Below are 22,700 nucleotides of genomic sequence, written 5' to 3' on the forward strand. Positions count from 1 at the left end.
GGGGTTAAAGAGATCACAAATGTGTAATTTGGAAGAATCAATGTATAAATTGGTTGTATATATAGGAATTGGAAAGAATGGACTTTTCAAGCATATTGTACTATTTGTTAAAAAGTAACAATGTTTATTTATTGCAAATCAATAATGAAAACGACTAGGACAAGAATAAAAAACATTTACATAGGTGAAAGTGATTCAAAAAAAATGTTGCAGTGACCAACCAGACAATCCAGAGTTCAAACTGAACCTCCATGGACTGGGTTGGTAGATTACAAAAAGTTCCAACGGCTTGACAAACAAACCCCTAAGGCAGGGGTAGGTAACCTCTGCATTCTAGCTGTGGTGAAACTACAAATCCCATGCCTCTGCCTCTAGGACTCTAGTCTCTGATTGTCAGGATCTTGCAATGTCTCATGGAACTTGTAGTTTCACCACAGCTGGAGGGCCGAGGTTGCCTACCCCTGCCCTAAGGGATAACACATGTTTATACATATAGGATGACCTAATCATTTGTCATACAATAATCACATATGGAGGGTTTGGTAAAGCCAAACTGAAATAGATCAATTCTTCTTCAATATTCAAAGAATACATTAAAAGATTGCTCGACTAGTTTCGCGCTGTGGACGCGCTTCTTCTGAAGCTATATGAATATATTTGTAAAGAGGAAAAGTATAGATTTGTCACCCCGGTGAGGCAGGCAGGTAACACAGGAACTTCACAGGGGGCACCAGGTTCATAGAGGCAACTACAAATGATAAATGATAAAGCATACTGTATAGTATTGGGTAAATAAAACCCTTTTTAGATTACAAAGGAGATAGGAAGTCACTTTCAGAGATTTTCATGAGAGATGTTTCACTGAGCATGTATATATATATTTGCTGAAACTCATTTGGGCACTTTGAAAACTGCAGAGCCAGGAGGGCTGGACATGGACATGAACATGGACTTAAAGGTATCTATTTGCATCAAAGGAGACTAGCTAAATGCTAGATCAGACAGCATCCATGTCTCAGTGTGTATGGCCCATAGCATGTATCCTAAAACTCCAGGGTCCCAAGGAAAGACCAGGTCCTGCTTCATAAATTGGCTGTATTAACAGTGATCTCTAGCGCTCTCATGTGATGTGTCTCCAGTCTATGACCATCTCTTTATGCATTTTCCGAAACTCCAACAACTGCAATAGCGTGTTTACAATTCCTGACCATCTTCTATAGCATGTCAGCATTCTCTGACCATCTCGTATAGCATGTCCATAGTCTTTGACCATCTGTTGCATTTCCGCAGTCTTTGACAGCTTTCTGTAGTATTACATTCAGTATATATTACGTGATAATGACAGGGGCCACAGTTGAGGCCCCCTAGACCAAGAGAGTTGACCACTACTGCTCTAGCCCTTTAAGCTATAACTAGCATTCATCATGAAGGGGGATTGTTAAAAGACAACTTGTCTCTGACAGTTAGTACTTTGATATTAATGAGCATGCATATTCTCTAACTGAAAAGGAAAGGGGCCAGGTGTGAGTTTTAGCTGTGGGGAGAGAAAACATAGCAGATCTTTGATAAATCTTCTCCCAGCTAACTAAACCTACAAACGAGAATAAGGTACTGGCTTGTTAACTTTCCTTTGCACATACTTAATCGAAATGTTACATGCCCAGCAGTTGGCTCCTTCCAGCTCATACTAAATGGACTGTTGTTGCAATCATGTTGGATTTATTCATCGCAAAAAGCAACAGGCGAAAAATAATCAGACAACTGTTTTTTGTGGGTTTTTCAGGTAATACAGCAGGAAGACAGCAGGTCCCCACAACCCCACCAGCTTCGGAAAACAGCAGCGCGGCTCATAGCATTGGCAGTACACAAAGCACCCCCTGTTCCAGCAACAGCACTGCCTAACCCAAATCATGGCACAAGAGGAACGAAGATCAGCTACAGGGGCAGAGGTTCAAAGTCACTGTTTGTTGACATTAATTCTTCAAGCTTGGAAGGAATTTGTGGATTTCTTTCTGCACAGGAAAAGGGATCAGTGTAATATCTGCCTGGTTTTTTTTTGTTTTTGTTTTTTTCTGGATAAATGCAGTCTTTGGGTTAGTCCAAAGAACGTCATGCCAAAAAAGTGGTAATACTACTAATTATGCAGAGTCCAGACCTGCAATATGGGTTTCCTTGGCTGTCAATGTGAATTGTGTGCCAGTTTTAGATCTGCTGCTTGTATCCCTTTTACTCTGTATTAAAGTGCAATGGTTTTGTATATAGTAAAAGAAAAATAATTATATATATATGCATAGACTGTATATATAATATAAGATTAATTGTACAACCATAAGTGCTTTAATGCAGTGTAAACTATTTAGCCACTATTAAGCAGCAGTTTGTTGAATGTTAATGTTTTGCTCTTCTGAAATGATGCGTGCAGCTAAAGTGTGTTTGGTGTGATGTTGTATATAATCTTTCAGCTTTTTCACTCAGCAGGGTGACCCTTTGACTATTCACAAGCGTATTTGATTAGCAGCACAAAGATAATATGAGATGTAGAGTAACCCTTAGAAACCATCAAATTTGAGTTTACTGATGTCAAGTCAGTAAAAGAAAAATTCTGATTGTCTGCTATGGGTTCCTGCACATTCATCTGCCATAGTAAGTAAACCAGCTTGTGTGTTAAGGACCAATATTACTCTCCCTCAATCTCTATGTTAGCCTGCAATCTCAGAATTGTCTTAATTCTAATCTTGAGGTAGACATGCATTCTTTGTTTAATGGGTCTGCCGGCTGCACCTGGAAAAACATTGGATTTGATTTACTAAAACTGGAGAGTGCAAAATCTGGTGCAGCTGTGCATGTTAACCAATCAGCTTCTAACTTCATCTTGTTCAATTAAGCTTTGGCACTAAAACCTAGAAGCTGATTGGTTTCTATGCAGATCTGCACCAGATTTTGCACTCTCCAGTTTCAGTAAATCAACCCCTGTGTTCTCCAAATATCTGTTTTGGGAGAGCAATGTCCGGTTCTTCTCCTGTTATTGCAGTAATCAAGTAGAGAGTGAGGTATCTTTCTTTTTGTTTCCTTTTTTTGATGTTTGGAGCACTTTTATGTCTTTGTTGTTTATTTTATTGACTTAGAGTGATTGTAGTAAATTGCAGTGCAATTTAAAGCAGTCACTGCTTTAGAAGGATACTTTAAAGTGTATTTGTCACTGTTGGTAGTCATTTTTGCTGGCTGATTAAACCTATCATTTGATTGGGAGTTAGTTACATCACCACAACATTTTATGTTTTTAACTCTTTATGGAGTGATTTGATGTATTTTTGAAAACATTGTATCAGCCTACAAAACAGCTGGTATCATTCTGTTTTGGTGACAGGTACACTTTAAATTATTGTAAATATTAAGCATACCAATAGGAAGAATGTATGAATGTATAATTTTAACTATCCTGGAATGTTGATGAAATAATTGCAATATTGCAGACTGTGTTCATTTTAATAGGTAAAAAAATCATTATATTTTAAAAAACATTTGGTACCTGTCATGCCTAGCCATGCAAATATATGGTTCTCTATTATACAATATTTTCCGAACGTAATATGGAAGTTAAGGCAACAGAATTAAACCAGTTTAGTAGCAAAAATCCTGGCATATGCAATAAAAACCTTCACTGAAAAAAAAAATTGTTAAAGTGCCATATAATCAAATTCTAAAAATACGATCACATGATACCTCTGTCTTATTTCACCTTTACAAGACATAGGAACAGTTAGGAATTGTGTCGTTGGGTTTCAATGGGCAAATGGCATGTGCTCTTGATAATAGAGATTATTCAGAATTCATTGTAGGTGCAATTGACCTGCATTAGCCTAATTCAACTGCGTTTGCATTCCCTGAGAATTGTATGGGGAGAGAAGCAGTTCTGAAGCAAACAAGAAGCCCATCAACTCTGGCCCTTACCCTGCTTAAGACTGAGATTTAGTACCTGATATATCAAGAGTACAGAAAAAACATGTAAAAGCTAGATCACGTAAGAGAAAGCATTACTATAGATGACAACTTTTGCCTTGACTTCCATTATAAAAATATAGGTAAATTCATTTTTAACAGTTCTTCAGTAATTACATGTCAGGTATCGGTGCAATGTGATTTAAAGACTTTAGGAATAATTGGGATTAAAAAATAAGCAATATATAAAATATAACAGAAAATGTAAATAAAAATGTAAAATAATATATCCTGTAAAAAGGGAAAATTCTCCTATGCAAAAATATTTTATCACATATAGGTTCCATCGGGCATTTCTATTTTGGAAACATGTTTTGTATATCCAAAAATTTACACAAATTTTGTTCAGATTGATGAGAATGAGGCAGGAATAGAAAATCACCAGTACCCAAGTCATTGAACTATAATCCTATAACTGCCTAGCCAGGTTGAGTATAAAGTATTTGGCAATATTTTGCCTGTCTTCGGGTGATGCAAGTTTTGAATTACTTGATAGCCAGGAGATAGTTGGCATGTTAAGGCCTTGAGCACACAGGAATGCCTGCGCTGCTGCCAGGAAAAAGCAGCGTTAAAAACGCGCTGTTAGCCACGTTTTTGAATAGCATTTATGGGTGTTTTTTGGCTTTTTTTTCAGTAAAAACACTCCCTATAAAGGATAAACGCCATACCAGGCTAACAGCTTGTAACAGCGTTTTATCAGCGTTTAAGGGTGTTTCTGGGCATTTTTCGTTTTTACAGCTCAACAGCCTCTGCTCCTGGATGCACAGGTTTTCGTTTTTTTTCTACTGCCCCTAAACGCTTATGCCTCCAAACACCTCTGACAGTTTATGTGTGCACAGACACATAGGCTAACATGGAGAGGCGTTTAGAGGCAGTTAAAAAAGAATGTCAGACACCCCTAACAGCAGCTGTAAAAACGTCCTGTGTGCATGAGCCCTAAAACTGACAACATCTTGCTAAGATAAGTTGCAAGCAGTGCAGGCTTCTTATCCAGCTGTCATTCACTACCTGAAATTATCTGGTCCATCCTGATCACCAACTCTTTTGTAGAGCACTATTATATTGAATGAATAACTAGGGGCATGTTGAGATTTTGGCAGAGGTTAGTGCTGATTCTGTTATTTGGCTTCATGATGTGTTAGCTATCAGGATGTCACTCAAAAAAACTCACCCTGCTGTGACCAGACAGACAACAGTGCTGGAGAGTTCTGGATCCCCCTAGACTGTTTTTTGATCCATCACAGCTGTAAGCTGTATTGCCTAGAATAGAGAAAAGCTGAAACTGACAGTTAAGTTTAGATAAGATCTTATAATGTCCAACATAAAAGTGTGAAGCAACATTTTAGTGAAAAACATGAAGGGGATGTTGTAGTAAAGATTTGTACATTAGCACTCAATTCCTAATAGTGAAAAAATAAGCATCTAGTGCTTGTGTTATGTTGATTCAGTATTCAGTACGTATTGAAAATTGTTTTGCAGTTCACGTGAACTTCTTGCCAATGGTGTACCTATCCAAACTGGCACCCAGTGCAAATCATTTTTTTAAATCCTACCAATGCTAGGTCACTCCATGGCTTCCTTTGGTGCCAGGTAGGGCCTGGAACACAGAGAGCGCTTCAACACACTCTCTCCACTCTGCATGTCATGGGTGGCCACACCAGGGTACTCTCCAAGTGGTGAATTCCAGTGCATATCACCTTCCTCTCAAGTTCCTTAAGTATAAGGGGATTGAGGGGACGAAACTTGCACTGAAACATTTTTTATCTTTTATGCAGAATTAAGGGAAAAAAATGTTCAGCCTTTACAACCACTTTAATGATGGATTAAACAAAATGATCAAGTAGATTAACATGCTTCACTTCAAAGTTTAGGTTGAGGCTGTCACAGCCCTGTGCTGTATGTTGCTTGCCTCTAGTAGACTTGTTTCTAAAATGTATGTGTAAAATACCTTGCAATAATGATTTTCACATTTGTCTAAAGTGCTCGGTTTCTGAAAAATTAAATCACTGGGTGATCAGGACTGGATACTTTAAGGATCTTTGAAGCCCTGTAAAATAATCTATCTACAGCAAGATGATGTCATATAGCCAGTGTACTCTGAAATTTTGGCATTTGTCTTTGATAATATTTAGTTTAATATTTTCCTTCATCCCTGCTTCCTTTGCCAGAATAGGAGTGCGTTACATCATTAGAGGGCCATTATTTGCCTAAGCCTACTTTTTAGTAGTTCAAGAACAGGGTGTAGTGTGCAATTGCTGCTGGAAAAGGACGATGTCAAGTATTTGTTCAAAAAATTGGAAGAAATTTCTAATTAAATATATGTGATTTCTTGAAAGCGTGCCCATTTGTGCTTGGCAGGTGTTACAGAAAAAATGCCAATACAAATGGTTACCTTTTCGGAAGAGGGTTTTGTTTCTAGCAATATTGCCTGCAGCCTCATGGCTTTGAGCACTTCCTGCTGTGCTTTAAACAACCTCAAACAGCACCCCCCGGTCCCAGGTCATAGTGGAGGCAGGATTTGTCTTCTTAAAAATTCAAACTGCGATTGTTTGAGACTGAGACTCCACATGCATTATGTTTAGGGAGAGTGCAGTTATAAAAAATGTAGGTGTGATGGACATGTTGGCTAAATGTCCTTTTAATCATACAAATTGTATTGTTTATAACCACTGCTATTCTCAGCTTAAGCAAAGTTAATACAATTAAAATGGGAAAAAAATAGTTGCCATTCATGAGACGGCAGAATATTATAATCTGTCCTGTTAGGAAAAAAAAGATTTATATAAGCTACCTGTGAGTTAGACAATCAAGCGCTTTGCCAACCCCAAGGCTGAATGTATTTAAACATAAAAAATATTCTTTGTACAGAAAAACACAGAAACTTTAAAATGTCTTCAAAGAAGATAAGAGTCTCTACTATTCGTATAGCTATATTTTACTACATTATATAGAGAGATTATATTTAAAATTTTTATGAGAAATATACCCTAAAGGAGTTGTTGTATGTTTTTGTTTGTGTTTGTTTTTACTTCAGTTACTGTGAATTTTAACATCACCCATTGTACCCATTGTAAATCCCTTAAACACACTCCATCTCATTGTTTGAACGCACATGTTCAAGTGTGGGCTGGACTAAAACTTTTGTAAACACTTTAAATTGTATATTTTTGAGAGAGAATGGTCTGTATTATCAATAAATTGCTTTAATTCTAATATATATATATATATATATATATATGTCTATCTTCAAAATTATATTTACAGATAAAAGGCCACACATACTCTATACCAAATATATAGAAAAAGTCACTTTACATTTATTGGCATAACCTGTGTATTTCTTTGTAAAAGTGTCTGTGAAAGCAAAATGAAAACCATAACTAAATTATGTTTTAATATGTTTGCTTGCCTAGAAGTTCTCAAGTCATTTATGTGATAAATACCCCTAGTTTTTATACTAATGTTCATAATACAACAACAGTGGACAATACAAAAGAAGATAAAATGGTCAAAACCCAGTCTATTTTGTAATACTTAAAGGATCGCTAAACAGCATGTACAAATTGTTTAGTTTAAAGATAATCATGGGCTTTTTCTGTTTGACTTGTTTGTTGGTCTCTTGACTTTCCCTAAAAGGAAGCTGTAAGAGCCCATTCACACAGGGGCAACACGACTTCCAGCACGACTTTGGGAGGCAACTTGGACACGACTTGAGTATGAATCACAGCACGACTTGGGGCAACTTACAACACAACTTGAAGTCGCCTCCAGGACAGGGAACTTTACAAGTGGCCAATCAGAGCTTATCAGCTGTGTGTGAGAAGGAGGGGGGTGGCTGTTTAGTGGAGGAAATTACTTTCTGTTTCTTTTCTGCTTCCTGTAAAGTTGCCTCAGTATGAACAGTGATCAGACTTGGAGGCAACTTCCATTGAAATCAATGGGTACAAGTTGCCTTCAAGTCGGATTGAAGTAGTACAGGAACCTTTTCTGAAGTCGGAGCGACTGCAGTAGTGTGCATTAAGACAGATCCATTCACTTACATTGATTTTTTCGTGTAGCGCGACTTGAGGCGACTAGGGGCGACTTGGGGCGACTTGAAGTCGGATCCAAAGTTGCCCCTGTGTGAATGGGCTCTAAGGATCGAGATATGGGAGCTGCCACTGAAGACTTGTTTCAAAGTTGCAAGCTCAAAGTAAATCACTGACCAAGAAGAATTATCCTGCCAGGTAGTGGGAAAGTTCTACTTGATTTCTTCTGGGTCAGTGACTCAATACAGAACCTACTGTTTACATTTTTAAAAACAAGTTGGGTATAGGGGATCCCATATTTCGAACCTGACAAGTTACATTTAATGTTATATGAATGCCACACATTCCAATGGACTATTTCAAAGAGATCATGAAGAGTTGGATTCCAAGACAGGTGGTACATAGAAAACATAGACACAGTTTGCCTAAATGTGATTGAATTTTCTGGGTAATGGACTAGCCATGGGCAGTAGTTAATAGTGTTGTGAATATGGATTTGAAAATATTTGCATGTGCTCTGTACAACAGTTATTGATAACAAAATGAGATGCCTTATGTGAAGAGAGGGAGTGTTACAAGAAATAGCACCCTGCCTATAGCCCTACAGAGGTGCATAATAAGTAAATGAATATGTAAAAAAAAAAAATACTTAATGGAGCTGAAATATTTTTTTTCATTTTGGATAGAGTAAGAGAGGATTATAACCCCTGTCAGTTTTTTTTTTTTTTTTTGCCATATGTATCACATTGGGGAGATTTTCCTTCACTTTCTGTCCTGTAGCCAAAAAAGGAAGTGGGAGGAAATCCCTCCAGAGTGAGGGAATTTCTGGTTATTACTAGGGTCACCAGAACAAGTGTTCCCATTAGAAGATTTGCCCTCTATTCCTGTTTTGGTGACTATTCAAATTATATCATTTTTTCACTCTCAGTGATAACAGTAAACAGCACAAATAGAGGGTGAATCTACCTAATGGGGACACAGACAGCAATAAAAACCTGACAGATAATCTAATCTTCCTCTACCCTATCCGAAAAGTTTTGCCTATAGTTTTACTTTAAGCTCCTGTTTACTTACCTTTAGCATGTCATCCAGTACTTCCCCTTTTCTGCAATATCTTACATGTTGGTTTAAGTCTAGTCACACTGTTTTGATTCCATATTCTTTTTAGCTTGGAACTTTAAATGTCTGAATTAAAGCCCCGTGATTTAAGTTGACACAGGATCTCAATTTGTCCTGAAATTAGCCTCCTGTTATTCCACTATTAGGCCTAGTTCACACTGGTGTGACATATGCTCCGACGCCACATGATGTGTAGAAAATCAATGGTTCCCTATGAGAGCCGTCTTAACTAGTCTGACACAAGTTGGTCCGCCTTTGAAAAAGGTTCCTGCACTACTTTAATTCGACTTTGGTCCGTTTTCAGCCCATTCAATATCATTGGAGTCGGATCAAAGTCGGTTTCTTGTCCTAACCATCTAACTTATGACATCCAACATTGGTGATTACAGTAGCAGGAAAAGGAATTTATGTAACACTGGGCATGTTTTGATTGGTCAAAGGACAAGTCAGACTATCTCAAAGTAGGAGCAAAATCGTATCCTGTTCATTCAAGTCGGATGGAAATAGGATCGATGTCACAGGGCAAAGTTGGATCGACAGTCGTACAACAGTTGTGCCGTACCAGTGTGAACCTGGCCTTAAGCAGTATTCAGGGGGGGTGTTGCTGACCAAGCTGTGCTGTTCCTTCAGCAGTGTAGGTCCAGGATCTAGATCTAGTTTCTGGCAGAGATAGCACAAGAATGGCTGCATGTGATTTGGATTAAACATTACCAAAACACGTATTTCAGCTGTGTACATAGCTGCGTGCTTGGAGTTCAGTGTACTTTAATAACATGTAAACTTTAAAAATGAATTTATGACTATCACAACATACATTAAGTGGTAAAGTAATTTGTATTGAAGGTTTAGCGGTCCTTTAAAATAAAAGCAAAAATATTTTTGAAAAATGTACCAGTTACCATTTTATCGGCAACTGATTGGATCACACTCTTCATTATGTCAGTTTATGATTTTATTGTTGAGGTATACATATTGTCATATGAGTCTAAACTGGAAACAGCTTTCCATATGGAAAATGTATATCAAAATTGTATAGGGATTAAATGGTAGCATATTTCAATGTTGAACACATAAGGAATAAATAATAAACATTTGTGTTATATAACTATCAAAGTCCACAACTGGCTTTTTATATACTAATCAGCAGGAACTCTGGAAATGAGTCTTCACTGCTAGCTTCCTAACAGATATATGGTATAAACCAAAGGATGACTAGGCTGACCATTTACTAAACTGGAGGATTCTTTTTTTTTTAGATTTGAATTAATTTTAATTAATGGAGATATTTTTTAAGATTTTCTGTAGACCAGACTAGCCCTATGTGTGTTATTTGGTTTGATGATGTTCTTGCAAAATACAAAATTTTTCATCCATGATATAGAACATGATCAGTGATAATTTGTAGTCATATGGGTACAGTGGTAAAAAGGTAACATTAACAATACACCTAGAGTTGGTCTGCATTGCAGCTGTTGTTCAACCAAATATGTTTGTACTTTTTCTTGACAGTGCACCCCTCATGCCCTGTTCACATTTGGGTGTCATTATTCTTAATAGTACCCCAAACGCTGTGTGATTCTGCTGCGATTGTCATGCAGCAATCATGGCAGAACTCGCAGTTAATAATTAGTTTAGGCATGTCGCCCAAAAAAGAGCAGGAGCTTCTTCTGAATGTAAATCACAATTTAGAAATTGTGAGCAGGATTTGTATGATTTTAGTTTATTTTCTTAAATGCAAATTCTTTAAACTAGATCAATATTATTAAGATTTGTAGACTATAAGCCATAACAGTTATCCTTTGGTGTGTCAAAAATACCATCAAACTGATTTTGTTATATCAGTTTGATAAGTGCAGCAATAGACCTGTTCATTTTGTCAGACATTCAGAGCTGTCTTGTGCACACTTCCTGTGTTATCTCAAGGATCCTGATAAGCCAAAACCCCCAATCCTAATCTTGGCACTACAGATCAATAAGCCTTGACATTGTGTAGAATAGACAAAGGGGGAGGGGTCTAAGTAGATTAGCAGAAGGCATCTAGGAAGGCTGACAACACTCAGTTCACAAAATACTGTGTGTTGCCAGCTGACTAGGGGTGCTGAAATTAATCGTTGCATTGATGCATCGCGATTTGGGGGTCCCCGATGCGGCATCGATGCATGCGACCCCAAAAATCGATGTCGGGTGATGTCATCCCGACTTGCCCCGCCCCTCCCGGAAGAGCACTCCGAGCATGTCTGTCAAAATAGATTTTTGTAATAAATGCAGAGTTGTAATCTATTAAGTGGCCACCGCTGTATGTTTTTTTTTTAAATATATGCAGCTTCATACCTTATTTCTTATTCTGTGTAAATAACTGTATATCCCGCTCATGTGACTGCCAGGTCCGGCCCCCTCTCTCCTCTCACGTCTCTCGTAACGTCAGCCCCGCCCGCCTCTCTTCTGATCTGATAGCTACAGTCGGGGGGCGGGGCTGAGAAATCCCACTGACGTCAGGAGAGGCGTGAGACTAGAGGAGAGAGGCGGGCCGGACCGAGCAGAGCAGTCACATAAGCAGCATATACAGTTCTACACAGACTAAAAAAGGAGGTATGAAGCTGCATATATTTTAAAATGTACATACAGCGGTGGGCACTTAATGTTTTACAACTGCATTTATTACCACACCTACTTACCACTGGCTCCTACACGTGCTCTGTGCTGACACATTTGCCGGCTCCCCAGCCCCCCCACCCCCCGTTTGCACATTCCACTGTGTTAACTCCTAGTGTGCTGGAAAGTGCAAATGAGGGAGCCCAGAGAAATGTCATCACAGTGACAGTACAGGAACTTCACAGGGCTGTTTGTCAGTTGTGGATTCTAATCCCTCCTGACCTCACAGCAGCCGTGTGTGTGAATTCCTGTACCCTGTAGTGCACCGGATTAGTGCACTTAGTAAAGCGGAGTTCCAACTGTTTTTTTTTAGTTTATTAAAAGTCAGCAGCTACAAAAAGTTTAGCTGCTGACTTTTAATAAAAAGACACTCACCTGTCCCACGGTCCAGCGACGTGGCCACCCAAACACTCCATTCTCTCCCCTGCCTGTCCACGGCGCTGGAGTCCCACTAAGAGAGAACACACACTCCCCCCCAAAAAAAAAATTACATGCCAAATGTGGCATGTCAGAGGGCGAGGAGTGCTTAAAGCGGAAGTTCCAATTTTGGGTGGAACTCCACTTTAAAGGAGTGAGGTTATTTTTAATTCAAAGAAAGAGTTCCAGTAAATTTTTTGTTTATTAAGTCAGCAGCTACAAAAAAAGTATATCTTCTGACTTTTAATAAAAAGACACTCACCTGTCCCATAATCCAGCGACGTGGCCACCCAAACCCTCCATTCTCTCTCCCACTTGTCCACGGCGCTGGCAATACTACTATGGGCATCCGGCTGTGACAGCTTGCAGCTTCACAGCCGGGTACGCATGTCTCACTGCGCTGTCCTGCACAGCCGGGCAATCTTCTGGGACCTGTGATACGTCCCAGAAAATTGCAGGGAGGAAGGGCCGCCTAGGCGGTCCAAACGGAAGTGGGAGCTCGTCGGTAATCGTGATGCATCGCCGAATCGAATCGTTGACCAGATAATTTAATGGAATTGAATCGTGAGACCAGTGAAGATGCGCACCCCTACAGCTGACAGCAGCTGGTTGCATTCCTGCTACATCAACAGGTATTTTCTTGTACTTGCAGAGTCTTGAAAGAGATGTACTGCACATGTTTTTTTGCCCTGACATACACTTTGATGTCATATATTTGCCTACAGTTCTGAATGTTCAATGTGGGAAGGACCAGGGAAGTTCCCTGGTTGGAAAGATTGAATTTTGATAACATACTTTGTCTTTTTGAACAGTCCATTGGCAAGTATAATGTAGCACCAATACATTACCTTACCAGTTCTTTAGCTCTTAATGCAAGACTAGAACGTATAATAAGTGTGTATTGATTGTATTCAATAATCAAAAAATGTGTTTAGCTAAACAAATAGTAATTCTAGTTGAACTATTTCTGTTGCCTTATGAAATCTCCCTCTGACCCGTCCTAGTTTGGGTTGTTTTACATTGGTAATCCCGTTTAGCACTTTCTCTTTATTTCTTAATCCTCTATGTACAGTGGTAATTGACATTAAAGTAAGTCTTGTGTTTAAACTCATCAGCCATCTGTGTAATTGCTGCTGAAATATAGTTAGCCCTTCATAAACTGTAGAATGAGCACGCACGCAATAGATGTACTTCAAAGTCTGGTGATACCTCTGGACATTGACCCTTTAAAGGCCAGTCAGGGAACATGACCTGACCTAGGGCCAGCCAAAGTAGGTGGAACTTTTCAGGTTTCTGTGTTAATGCTCTCAAACACTGGATGGTTCTTGGTTCTAGCATTCCAATAAGCTTCCATTGTGACACAATATGGCACTTCTTGGCCACCATGAGATACTTCTGTCAGACTCTTGTGAAAGAAGTAAAGGGCCACTTAAAGGATGTTTTTTCTAGTTTTTGTGGAGTTCCAGAAGATCAGAGAAGATCTTTATAATAAAGATAGTATATTTTGATGTATGTTCAAACACACAGCTGCCTTCCCATCCAGAAAAAAAAAGACTTCCTCTTGAAAAGAAAGCTACTATCATTTTAGTTTCATCTTTTTACTTAGGATGGCAGCTAAAATACAGGATTAGGCTGTATAGCATAGTAATGCAAACATTCAATGGTGTATCACCTTTCTTCATTTTAAATTTAGTGGTCCTCTAATTACCAGATTTACACATTTGTATTGAACCATTGTTGGTTTGCTATGTATCATTTATTTCTGCAAATTTTCTGGCTGGATAGCTATTATATATCTGTTATTCTGCAAAATGTAATCTACCTCATATTTTGAAGAGTGTTAAAGGGTTGCCTTTAAAATACCCATGTTTTTTTCAGAGGGATCATAACCAATAATTGACTGTTCCCGATTTGTTCCTCCTATGTTTATAAATTTTAAATTGAAAATACTGCCAATGCCTATAAAACAGTATAATGAAAGGCATTTGCCTTTGGCTTTTATAAACAGACTATGATTCTCATTATTCCAACATGCGTTAATTTATGTTTTGTACATCATTTTTGTTGTGTTAATTTACTTTTGTGCATAATAAAGATATAGATATATATGATCACATGTCTGAATATGTTTTTGTGTTGCTATTTGACATGGTAGTTGTGCTATAAAGGTGCTAGCTTTTATCATAAATGTTATAAGTGTTTTGTATACCTTTGTAAAGACTACAGGTGCCTATATATACTAATTGTGAAGCAATGCCTCTTCTACTGATAATCTGACCATTTACAGAACACCTAGACTAAAGACAATATCCATTTGGATGGAATGTGCACTGGCGTTTATTATCATGCATAAAGGGTTGCCAAATATATAAGCACCTCTGCTATATTCTGACCGACCATATAATTGAATTACATAAGGATGGTGGGATGTGTTGTCTCTTTATTCCATCCCACAAGAACAAGGGCATTGAATTATGATCACATAAAATTACTATCTGTATATATTATCCAGTTTTAACATACTTTCATTTCATATCAGTTCACAATTCCACTGTTTGGTCTACACTTGGTCAGTATTACCTACATTGAATGTATTCTTAAAGTAGAACTATAGGCAAAACATTTTTTTTCATTTTGGATAGAGTGGAGGGTTATAACCCCTGTTGGCTCATTTTTTGCCATCTGTGCCCTATTGGGGAGATTTACCTACGCTTCCTGTCCCAAACAGGAAGTGAGAGGAAATCCTTTCATTTTCAATGATAATGGTAAACAGGGCAAATATAGAGGGGGGAATCTCCCTAATGGGGAAACAGACAGCAATAAAAACCGACAGATGTTCTAATCTATCTCCACTCTGTTCAACATTAAAGAAAAGGTTTTGGCTTCAGTTATATTTTAAACTGCTCCAAAAGTTTATCCTTGAACTACATGTTCAGATCCTACTTCTTGGGTTCATCTTTGACATGGCCTCGCAAATATTGTGAGAATTCTGAGACTTGGGCTGCTGCTTGGCTGGGGAAGTAAAAGATTTTTGACATCATAGGTCAGATGAGCAGCAGGGTAGGAAATCTGTGTAGTTGAGTTCATATTGTTTTAGTGTTGAGTTACTAACCACAACCATTGTTCTTTGCACCACATTATAAAACAAGTTTGTGTTCAACTCATTTTAGTTACCAAGGTAAATGTGTAACATAAGCACTCCTGCTAGAATTGAATCTTACTCTAGGTCTTGGTATTGGTCAAGAAGGATGCCTAAAAGTGACCGACTATTCCTACAAAGATAATACATTTTCCGTCCTCTCTGGACCGATATTTCAATATTGGTTGTCACTGGTTGGATGAATTGCCCACAGCTTTCCTACATCTCTCAAAGACACTAGCAATGATATCTGCCCTCAGGAATTCCTGGCATGGCCATGGAGTCTCATTACAGTTAGATCACTCTCCCTTCTAACACATTCTCTATGAACACATATAGCAGTGGACTTAGCTTGTGGGCAGCCTGGAAGCTCAAGTGCAAAAATATCATGTTTGTTGAATGAAAGAAAAAAAGCACGGAACAGGATTTGCCTTTATTAAAAGGACAAGCTCCGAGTTGGTTTCTATTCCCTGCTTTGCTACTTAGTTAGCGATAGACTTAGAACAATTATACTGTATTTAGTACAAATCAGGGGTCCCAACATTTTGGTGGCTTTTTACTTGTTCCAAGTCATTAAGTTTTGCAGCAAACATGACAGCCCTCAAATTACACTTTAAAAATATTGTAGCAAGGGTAGCTCCTGCAATTTAGTCCTGATTGGTTCCTAATAATTTCATGTTTCTGAACAATTAATGGGGCGGCACAGTGGTGTAGTGGGTAGCACTCTCGCCTAGCAGTAAGAAGGGTCGCTGGTTCGAATGCCGACCACGACACTACCTGCCTGGAGTTTGCATGTTCTCCCTGTGTCTGCGTGGGTTTCCTCCGGGTACTCCGGTTTCCTCCCACACTCCAAAGACATGCTGGTAGGTTAATTGGATCCTGTCTAAATTGTCCCTAGTATGTATGAATGTGTGTTAGGGACCTTAGATTGTAAGCTCCTTGAGGGTGTAGGGACTGATGTGAATGTATAATGTATATGTAAAGGGCTGTGTAAATTGACGGCGCTATATAAGTACCTGAAATAAATAAATAAAATAAATAAATTAAACCTCTTGTTGGTAATCACCTCTTACTGAACCCAGTAGGTTGTTAATCAGAAGCTCCAGTCTGTGTAATTTAGCTCTTAAAGCAACCGTGTCATTATACAGAAGATACACGGCAAAGGCATATATGAAAAGTAAGACCGTAAATATTCTGAGCTTACCAGATTTTCACATTTAAATCTGGGGACATTCTACTGACCACACCCACTTCTTGACACCCAATGCAACTGAGAGTGGTGACGTGAGGTCAGAGCATCAGAACCATTTAGAGCTGTGGGGGACAGCTGAAATCAACAGGCCTGTAAGTATTGATTCCCCCAGTGGACTTCACTGGTGGGCAGCAGGAAAATTAAAAATTTACGGTTTTCTTCTGGTTGAAGGTCTTTGCTAAGTGTTTTCTGTCTCTTAAAACTGGCCAACTGGCGGTCTTAAAGCAATACACATTAACACACTGTGCAGTGCACTGCAAATGTGTGAAGGGACCCTAATGCTGCCAACCCATTGAAAAATTGTACTGCAACATTTTTTTTCAAAACAGTGCATCACAAACATTAGTAGTGTGTTAATGTATGCTACAGTGCCCTGCAACACAGGTGTGTTGCTTTAATGCATTGGATTGCCATTGAAAATAAATACCACTGTCCACACCAACACGGTGTGAATGGGCCCTTACCCTGATAGAAAGGATAACTTACCACAAATCTGTGGCAGTGCTGAATTGTGAGTCTTGTTAACGTGCTGCACATTTCCACTGGCAAGTTGTACACTTGTAGAGCGCTTGAAGCACAAGTTCTAGTTGGCACTTTTCCAATTTGCAGAACATTTGAGTGGCAAGTCTCTAGCAAGAGCAAAGTTGCAGTTGTGAGTCTACAGCAAGAGCTCTGCAAATCACAGTGACCCCTGTGGTGGTATGACTATTGCACAACATAACTGAACCAGAACTTGCAACAGACTTGCAGAATGTATGCAAAGAAAGTTGATCTGGAGTCATGCAATGCAAAGCTGCTGCAATTGTGCAAAAAACTTATGAAGCCTGGCAAGTCTAGCAATAGCTTAGCAAGTCATTTTTAAACTTGCAGCTCATATACTTGCTATCTGGATAGTCATTGGGTGATTTAACCCACTGTTATATACTCAAAACGTTTTAAGGTTAAGCTCTCTTGAATAGACAGTGGTTGAAAAAGTACAGCATTTTTAAAGGAAAATAATATACTGTTCATTGCTTGAATGCACAATTACAATGAATCTTGCTTCTTTGCCACAAAATGCATTTAAATATCAATTTCCTTCTTGTTATTGGCCAGCAATTAATGTTGCTTCATTAACTTGCCCAACTCTGTTGACTAGCTCTAGAAATCTCATGTAAGGAATATTTTTTAATAGCATATCTAACCACAACTTTATTTTACAGTTGTTGACTCTGAAGGTACCATTCACTGATATAAACCACAAGCTTTGTTACAGGAAAGTTAAAGGCTTGCCAAGTCAGTGCTTTATCCACTATTGGAAATATAATTGTTTAGAGAATTTCTAAGGTTAAGTCTTAAGTATTTTCAAAGAAACTTGGCTTAATTTTGTTTCCATAAGGGAAATAAATTTCCTTTATTGCAATGTACAGTATACTAAATTGCACTTGAGCGCTGGCTGTTTACATTTTCCATAACATATAATTGAAAGGCAACACACAGCTAAGTCATATGAAAAAAATATATGGAAAGAAAATAAACCCTTTTTTTGCTGATTTTATTTTTTTCCAGAGAGTTATCAGAAAGAAATTTCGGGAAGTTTAGGTAATTTATTACATGTGCAGCCACAAAGAAATAAAAACCATAATAGGATGGTCAATATTTAGGATCTTCTCTCAATCATGCTCTCAGGAGCACTCTGTACTACCCAGAGGGAACTTGGCCAAAATTACCACTGGATGAGAAAACCTCTCCTCGCAGTTACATGATGGGTTTAGAGTGATTTTTTTTTCACCACACGTGAATATCTTGCTTCCTACTTCAGCATTTGTCTCCACACCAAGCAGAGAAAAGAAAGGCTGTTTCAAAGTGGCCCCAGGGAAAAAAGTCTGTATACTCTTCAAAAGACTGAAAAAGTCAGAAAACTCAGTTTTGCAAATACTCTGCAAGTCCTTTCTGAATACTGACATGGGTTAAATAACCCCCCAAACGATATATTTTCTGAAAGCACATGACTAGTAGAATAAAAAGAATGTGCTACTGATTTTTAAGGCCCAGTGACATTTGCATAAATGTTTATCAAAACAATATTTTCGCAAAAAATACACCAAAATCTTTATTAGCAGGTACAAAACACAGCACATTTTACAAAATGTTGGCTAAAATCCTACTAAATATAAAAGCTTAACCTGTATTGAGTTAGAAAACAAACATTTGTAAATATTAAACTGTGCTTTTTTGTGAAATGGTGAAAATCAAACGTAGGCGAAACTGGAAATAACCAAATTTCTCTAAAAATCTGGAGATTTCCAATTTTCATTTACAGCTTTCAGAGTTTGTAAATTACTCCCCAAACCATACATTTTCTGAAAGCACATGACATGACGATATTTGTGCAAATGTTTATCAAAATACTTTTTTTGAGGATTCCGCACCCAAAAGTATTTATTTTCTGTACAGTCTAAACAGATTGTTGGCCAACAAAACCGTGGACTTTTGTTCAAAGGGCGCTGGCCCAAACCTATCTTGCATACACACAGCCACACAGTTGTTGGCCAACAAATACGAACGTAGTGGCGTACTACTTCAGCTTTTTGGGCTCCTTCTGCTAATTTCGTGTTAGTAGAAGTTTGGTGAGTGTTGATTCGCGCTTTTCATTTCATACTTTTCATTTCGCACTTTTCAGTTCATGCTTTTAAGTTCGTTTCTGAACGGCCGTTCATCAACCAGTCATGTTGTGGAATCGGAGGAGATAATGTGTTATTTATTATAAGCCTTGGAGTAATTGCTTTGACATTATTTTTTTGGTTGAATAATGATTTGATTTGGTATATTTTCTATATTTTTGGATGCATAGAATGCACTTTTTGGTTAAGTTCTATTGGCAGATAGCATGTCTAATATTATTTGTTTTCTTTTTTTAATGCACAATAAAAAAAAAATGTGGAGAATAATACTTTTGTGTTTTACTTCAAATGACAGTTTGGGAGTAGGCAGTTACATTTTAAAAAATACAATGTAAAATTGACAAGGGACACCAACATACTTGTATCTTTGATCTTAAAACTACAGGATAATGGTGTTCTGGTAACTTGCCCAAATAAAAAAAAAAAAGCATAATAATATTATTCTTGATATCACTAGAAAAAAAAAGCCTTTGAAATTTAGTTTGCAATAACTCCATCAGTATCACCAGCAAAGTAGCTTCATTATTATCCCATTAAAGAAGAAGAGAATTGTGCGCTGCATTTCGAGACTTCATAATTTGCCACGTCACGAATGTTAATTCTCCATTACGAACGCTAGTTTACAAGACCGACCGCTTCCGGCTGGTCCTTGATTCCAAGCATGCGTGTTTGTACTTTGGACTTTTGTCCGATGGACTTGTGTACACATGATTGGAAAGTCCAACAACACATGTTTGTCGGTGGAAAATTTGAGAACATGCTAGCCAACATTTGTTGGCGGACAGTCCGACAACAATTGTCCGATGGAGCATACACACGGTCGGACTTACCGCCAACAACCTCACATCCAACATTTCCCGTCGGAAAGTCCGATTGTGTGTATGGGGATTTAGGCTCTCTCTGCAGCCCTGAATTGAATCCCACCTCCTGCCACCATTGCCATCTCCTGCCCCTCAGGAGCACACCCTGCCACCAACTCCTCCTTATACTACTGCTGGCCTGACATTGTAACCATCTACCACCATCGCTGTAGACATGCCACCATTCACATCTCATACTGGGCCCATTGCTCTTGTTTGTTGCAACAGCATTTTTATTTGGCACACCTAATTGTTGCATAGCTGTTTCACAGTTGCAAAGAATTTTATTTTTTTAAATTTTTTTTTGCCCATGTAAAATCCTGTGCTCTGCATACATATTTCATAAGGTTATGGTATTTTAGCACCACTAACACCCCAACCCATTTTTTACCCCAGCTGTTTACAGTTGCAAAAATATTTATTCTTTTGGACAGGTAACATACTATGCTCAGAACAAATATATTTCTGTAGGTTAAAGGCGCTTTAGCACCACTAACAGCCCAAACCCAGTTTTTTTGCAGTTATTTCACAGTTGTAAATTGTTTTTTGCCAGGTAACATCCTGTGCTCTGCATGAAGATTGTAGGGTTATGGTGTTTTAGCACCACTAAGGCTCGGTTCACACCTAAACCGGCCACGGATCACACAGCAACGCTGTCCGTCCCTGTTCTCCGTTTCAGGGACGAATCGGAGCAGAGACTTTGCCTCAATTTGGCCCTGAAACAGAGCCAAAGACGCACAGCGTTTCTGTGCAGTGCGCTCCGCAGCCACAACGGAGATATGTGAACTGGCTCCATAGAGCGCTAGTCACATTCTCCTGCTATGCGAATTAGATGCAGGGAAACGCCGCATCTAATTCGCATAGGTGTGAACCCGGCCTCACACATCCAAACCCATTTTTCCCCACCTGTTTTACTGTTAAAAAGAATTAACATCCCGGGTCTATTTATAAAACCTTGGTTTGACTTGGTTTGAATATCACACACATTTGTGCAGGCTGGATGAATTTCTCCCATATTTTCCTAAAAGATTAAAGGAGTTGTAAAGGCAGAAGGTTTTTTATCTTAATGCATTAGGCATTAAGTTAAAAAAACCTTCTGTGTGCAGCAGCCTTCCCAGCACCCACTAATACTTACCTGAGCCCCATCTCTGTCCAGCAATGTCACCGAGTCCCTCGGCCGTCTGAGACTCTCCCTCTTGATTGTCTGAGACACAGCAGCGGCACTATTGGCTCCCGTGGCTGTTAATCAAAGTCAGTTAGCCAATCAGGAGAAGAGAGGGGGTGGGCCGAACGGCAGCTCTGTATCTTAATGGACACAGGGAGCTGCAACTCAGCTCGGGTGCCCCCATGGCAAGCTGCTTGCTCTGAGGGCACTCGACAGGAGGGTGGAGCCAGGAGTACTGAAGAGGGACCCGAGAAGAGGAGGATCCAGGATGCCCTGTGCAAATCCACTGCACAGAGCAGGTAAATATGACATGTTTGTTATTTTTATAGAGAAAAAAAATGAGACTGTACAATCGCTTTACTTCCTATGATTGTCAGCTCCATCTCATGGCAAAAATGCAGTATAGTTTTCTGAACTAACCCAGTGAGAAAATATATACTGCATATGGCTACTAGATGATCGTAGGATTTCATCTATTACAGAAATTATGGGGAAAATACATCAAGCCTGCACAAATGTGACCCCCCCCCCCCCCCCGTGTTCTACACAAAGATTTCTATAGGAATACCGTGTTTTGCACCACTATCACCCCAAACCCAATATTTCCAGAGTTGTTTCACCATTGCAAATAATTAAACATTTGGGCAGGTAACATCCTGTATTCTGCAAGAAGTGTGTGCTGTTTTACAGTGTACTGGCACCAATTAAAATCAAAACCTATTTTTTTAATTTTACATATTTTTTGCTGAGTAACTACTGCATTGGCCATTAATGTTTGCATTTCATTACACCACATTGCCATTGTGTTTGTGCACTATTCTCTTCAGTTTGGATTTGTTTTCCCTTCCATGAAGGCTATATCATGCTGGTTGAATTGATCATATAACTCTACTTGAGAACACTGTAAGGATTTACAATTATTTTAGATACACCCTCTGTGTATCTAAAATAGTGTGGCCTAGCAATGATTCTTGAAATAAAAAACACCCGTTTGTATTATTCTTTAACTCTGAATTTTGTGGCCAAAAAATACACTTTACATTTTAGAAGCTAATTTGTACACCTTTTTTGTCCTTTTGCCAGAGAAGGAACATAGTTTGTATCTTTTAAATAAAGATGGATTTCACCTGCCCTCTTTTCAATTACCTCCTATGGAAGATAATTCGATTTTTGTGCAACTGATCTGTAAAATTTATAAATGACGAATCTGAAATATTAACAGTAAAGTTGAATATTCTGTGTTGAAATATGACTTCTTTCCACTTCCAAATGTATTCCTATTTAAAAAGAATATTTTTTGCATGAAATCTTTACAATTTTTACCTGTCTATAAAATAAATTACTGAGTAATTTTATGATTATGGCTTTATTACCAATACTCTCTCCTTTTAAAAAAGAAGAGATTT

General features: G+C 38.5%; 1 protein-coding gene across 6 annotated transcripts in view; it reads left to right on the top strand.

Moving 5' to 3' along the window:
- TGFBR3 (transforming growth factor beta receptor 3) overlaps window positions 1-14,326 on the top strand; it is a 325,007-nt gene extending 310,681 nt beyond the window's left edge. For 4 of the 6 annotated variants that reach the window (XM_073593154.1, XM_073593155.1, XM_073593159.1 and 1 more), the window contains one exon: window positions 1,784-1,923. Coding sequence is in view for 2 of the 6 variants with exons in the window: in XM_073593156.1 (XP_073449257.1) it covers window positions 1,784-1,902 (119 nt within the window). In the remaining 4 variants the exon portion in view is untranslated. Of the gene's footprint in view, window positions 1-1,783 lie in introns of all 6 variants that reach the window. The other 2 variants (XM_073593156.1, XM_073593157.1) reach the window with 1 other exon arrangement.
- The last annotated feature ends 8,374 nt before the right edge of the window (window positions 14,327-22,700 follow it).

This window comes from Aquarana catesbeiana, linkage group LG07, assembly GCF_042186555.1.
Source record: "Aquarana catesbeiana isolate 2022-GZ linkage group LG07, ASM4218655v1, whole genome shotgun sequence".
In the NCBI taxonomy this organism is placed as follows: Eukaryota; Metazoa; Chordata; class Amphibia; order Anura; family Ranidae; genus Aquarana; species Aquarana catesbeiana.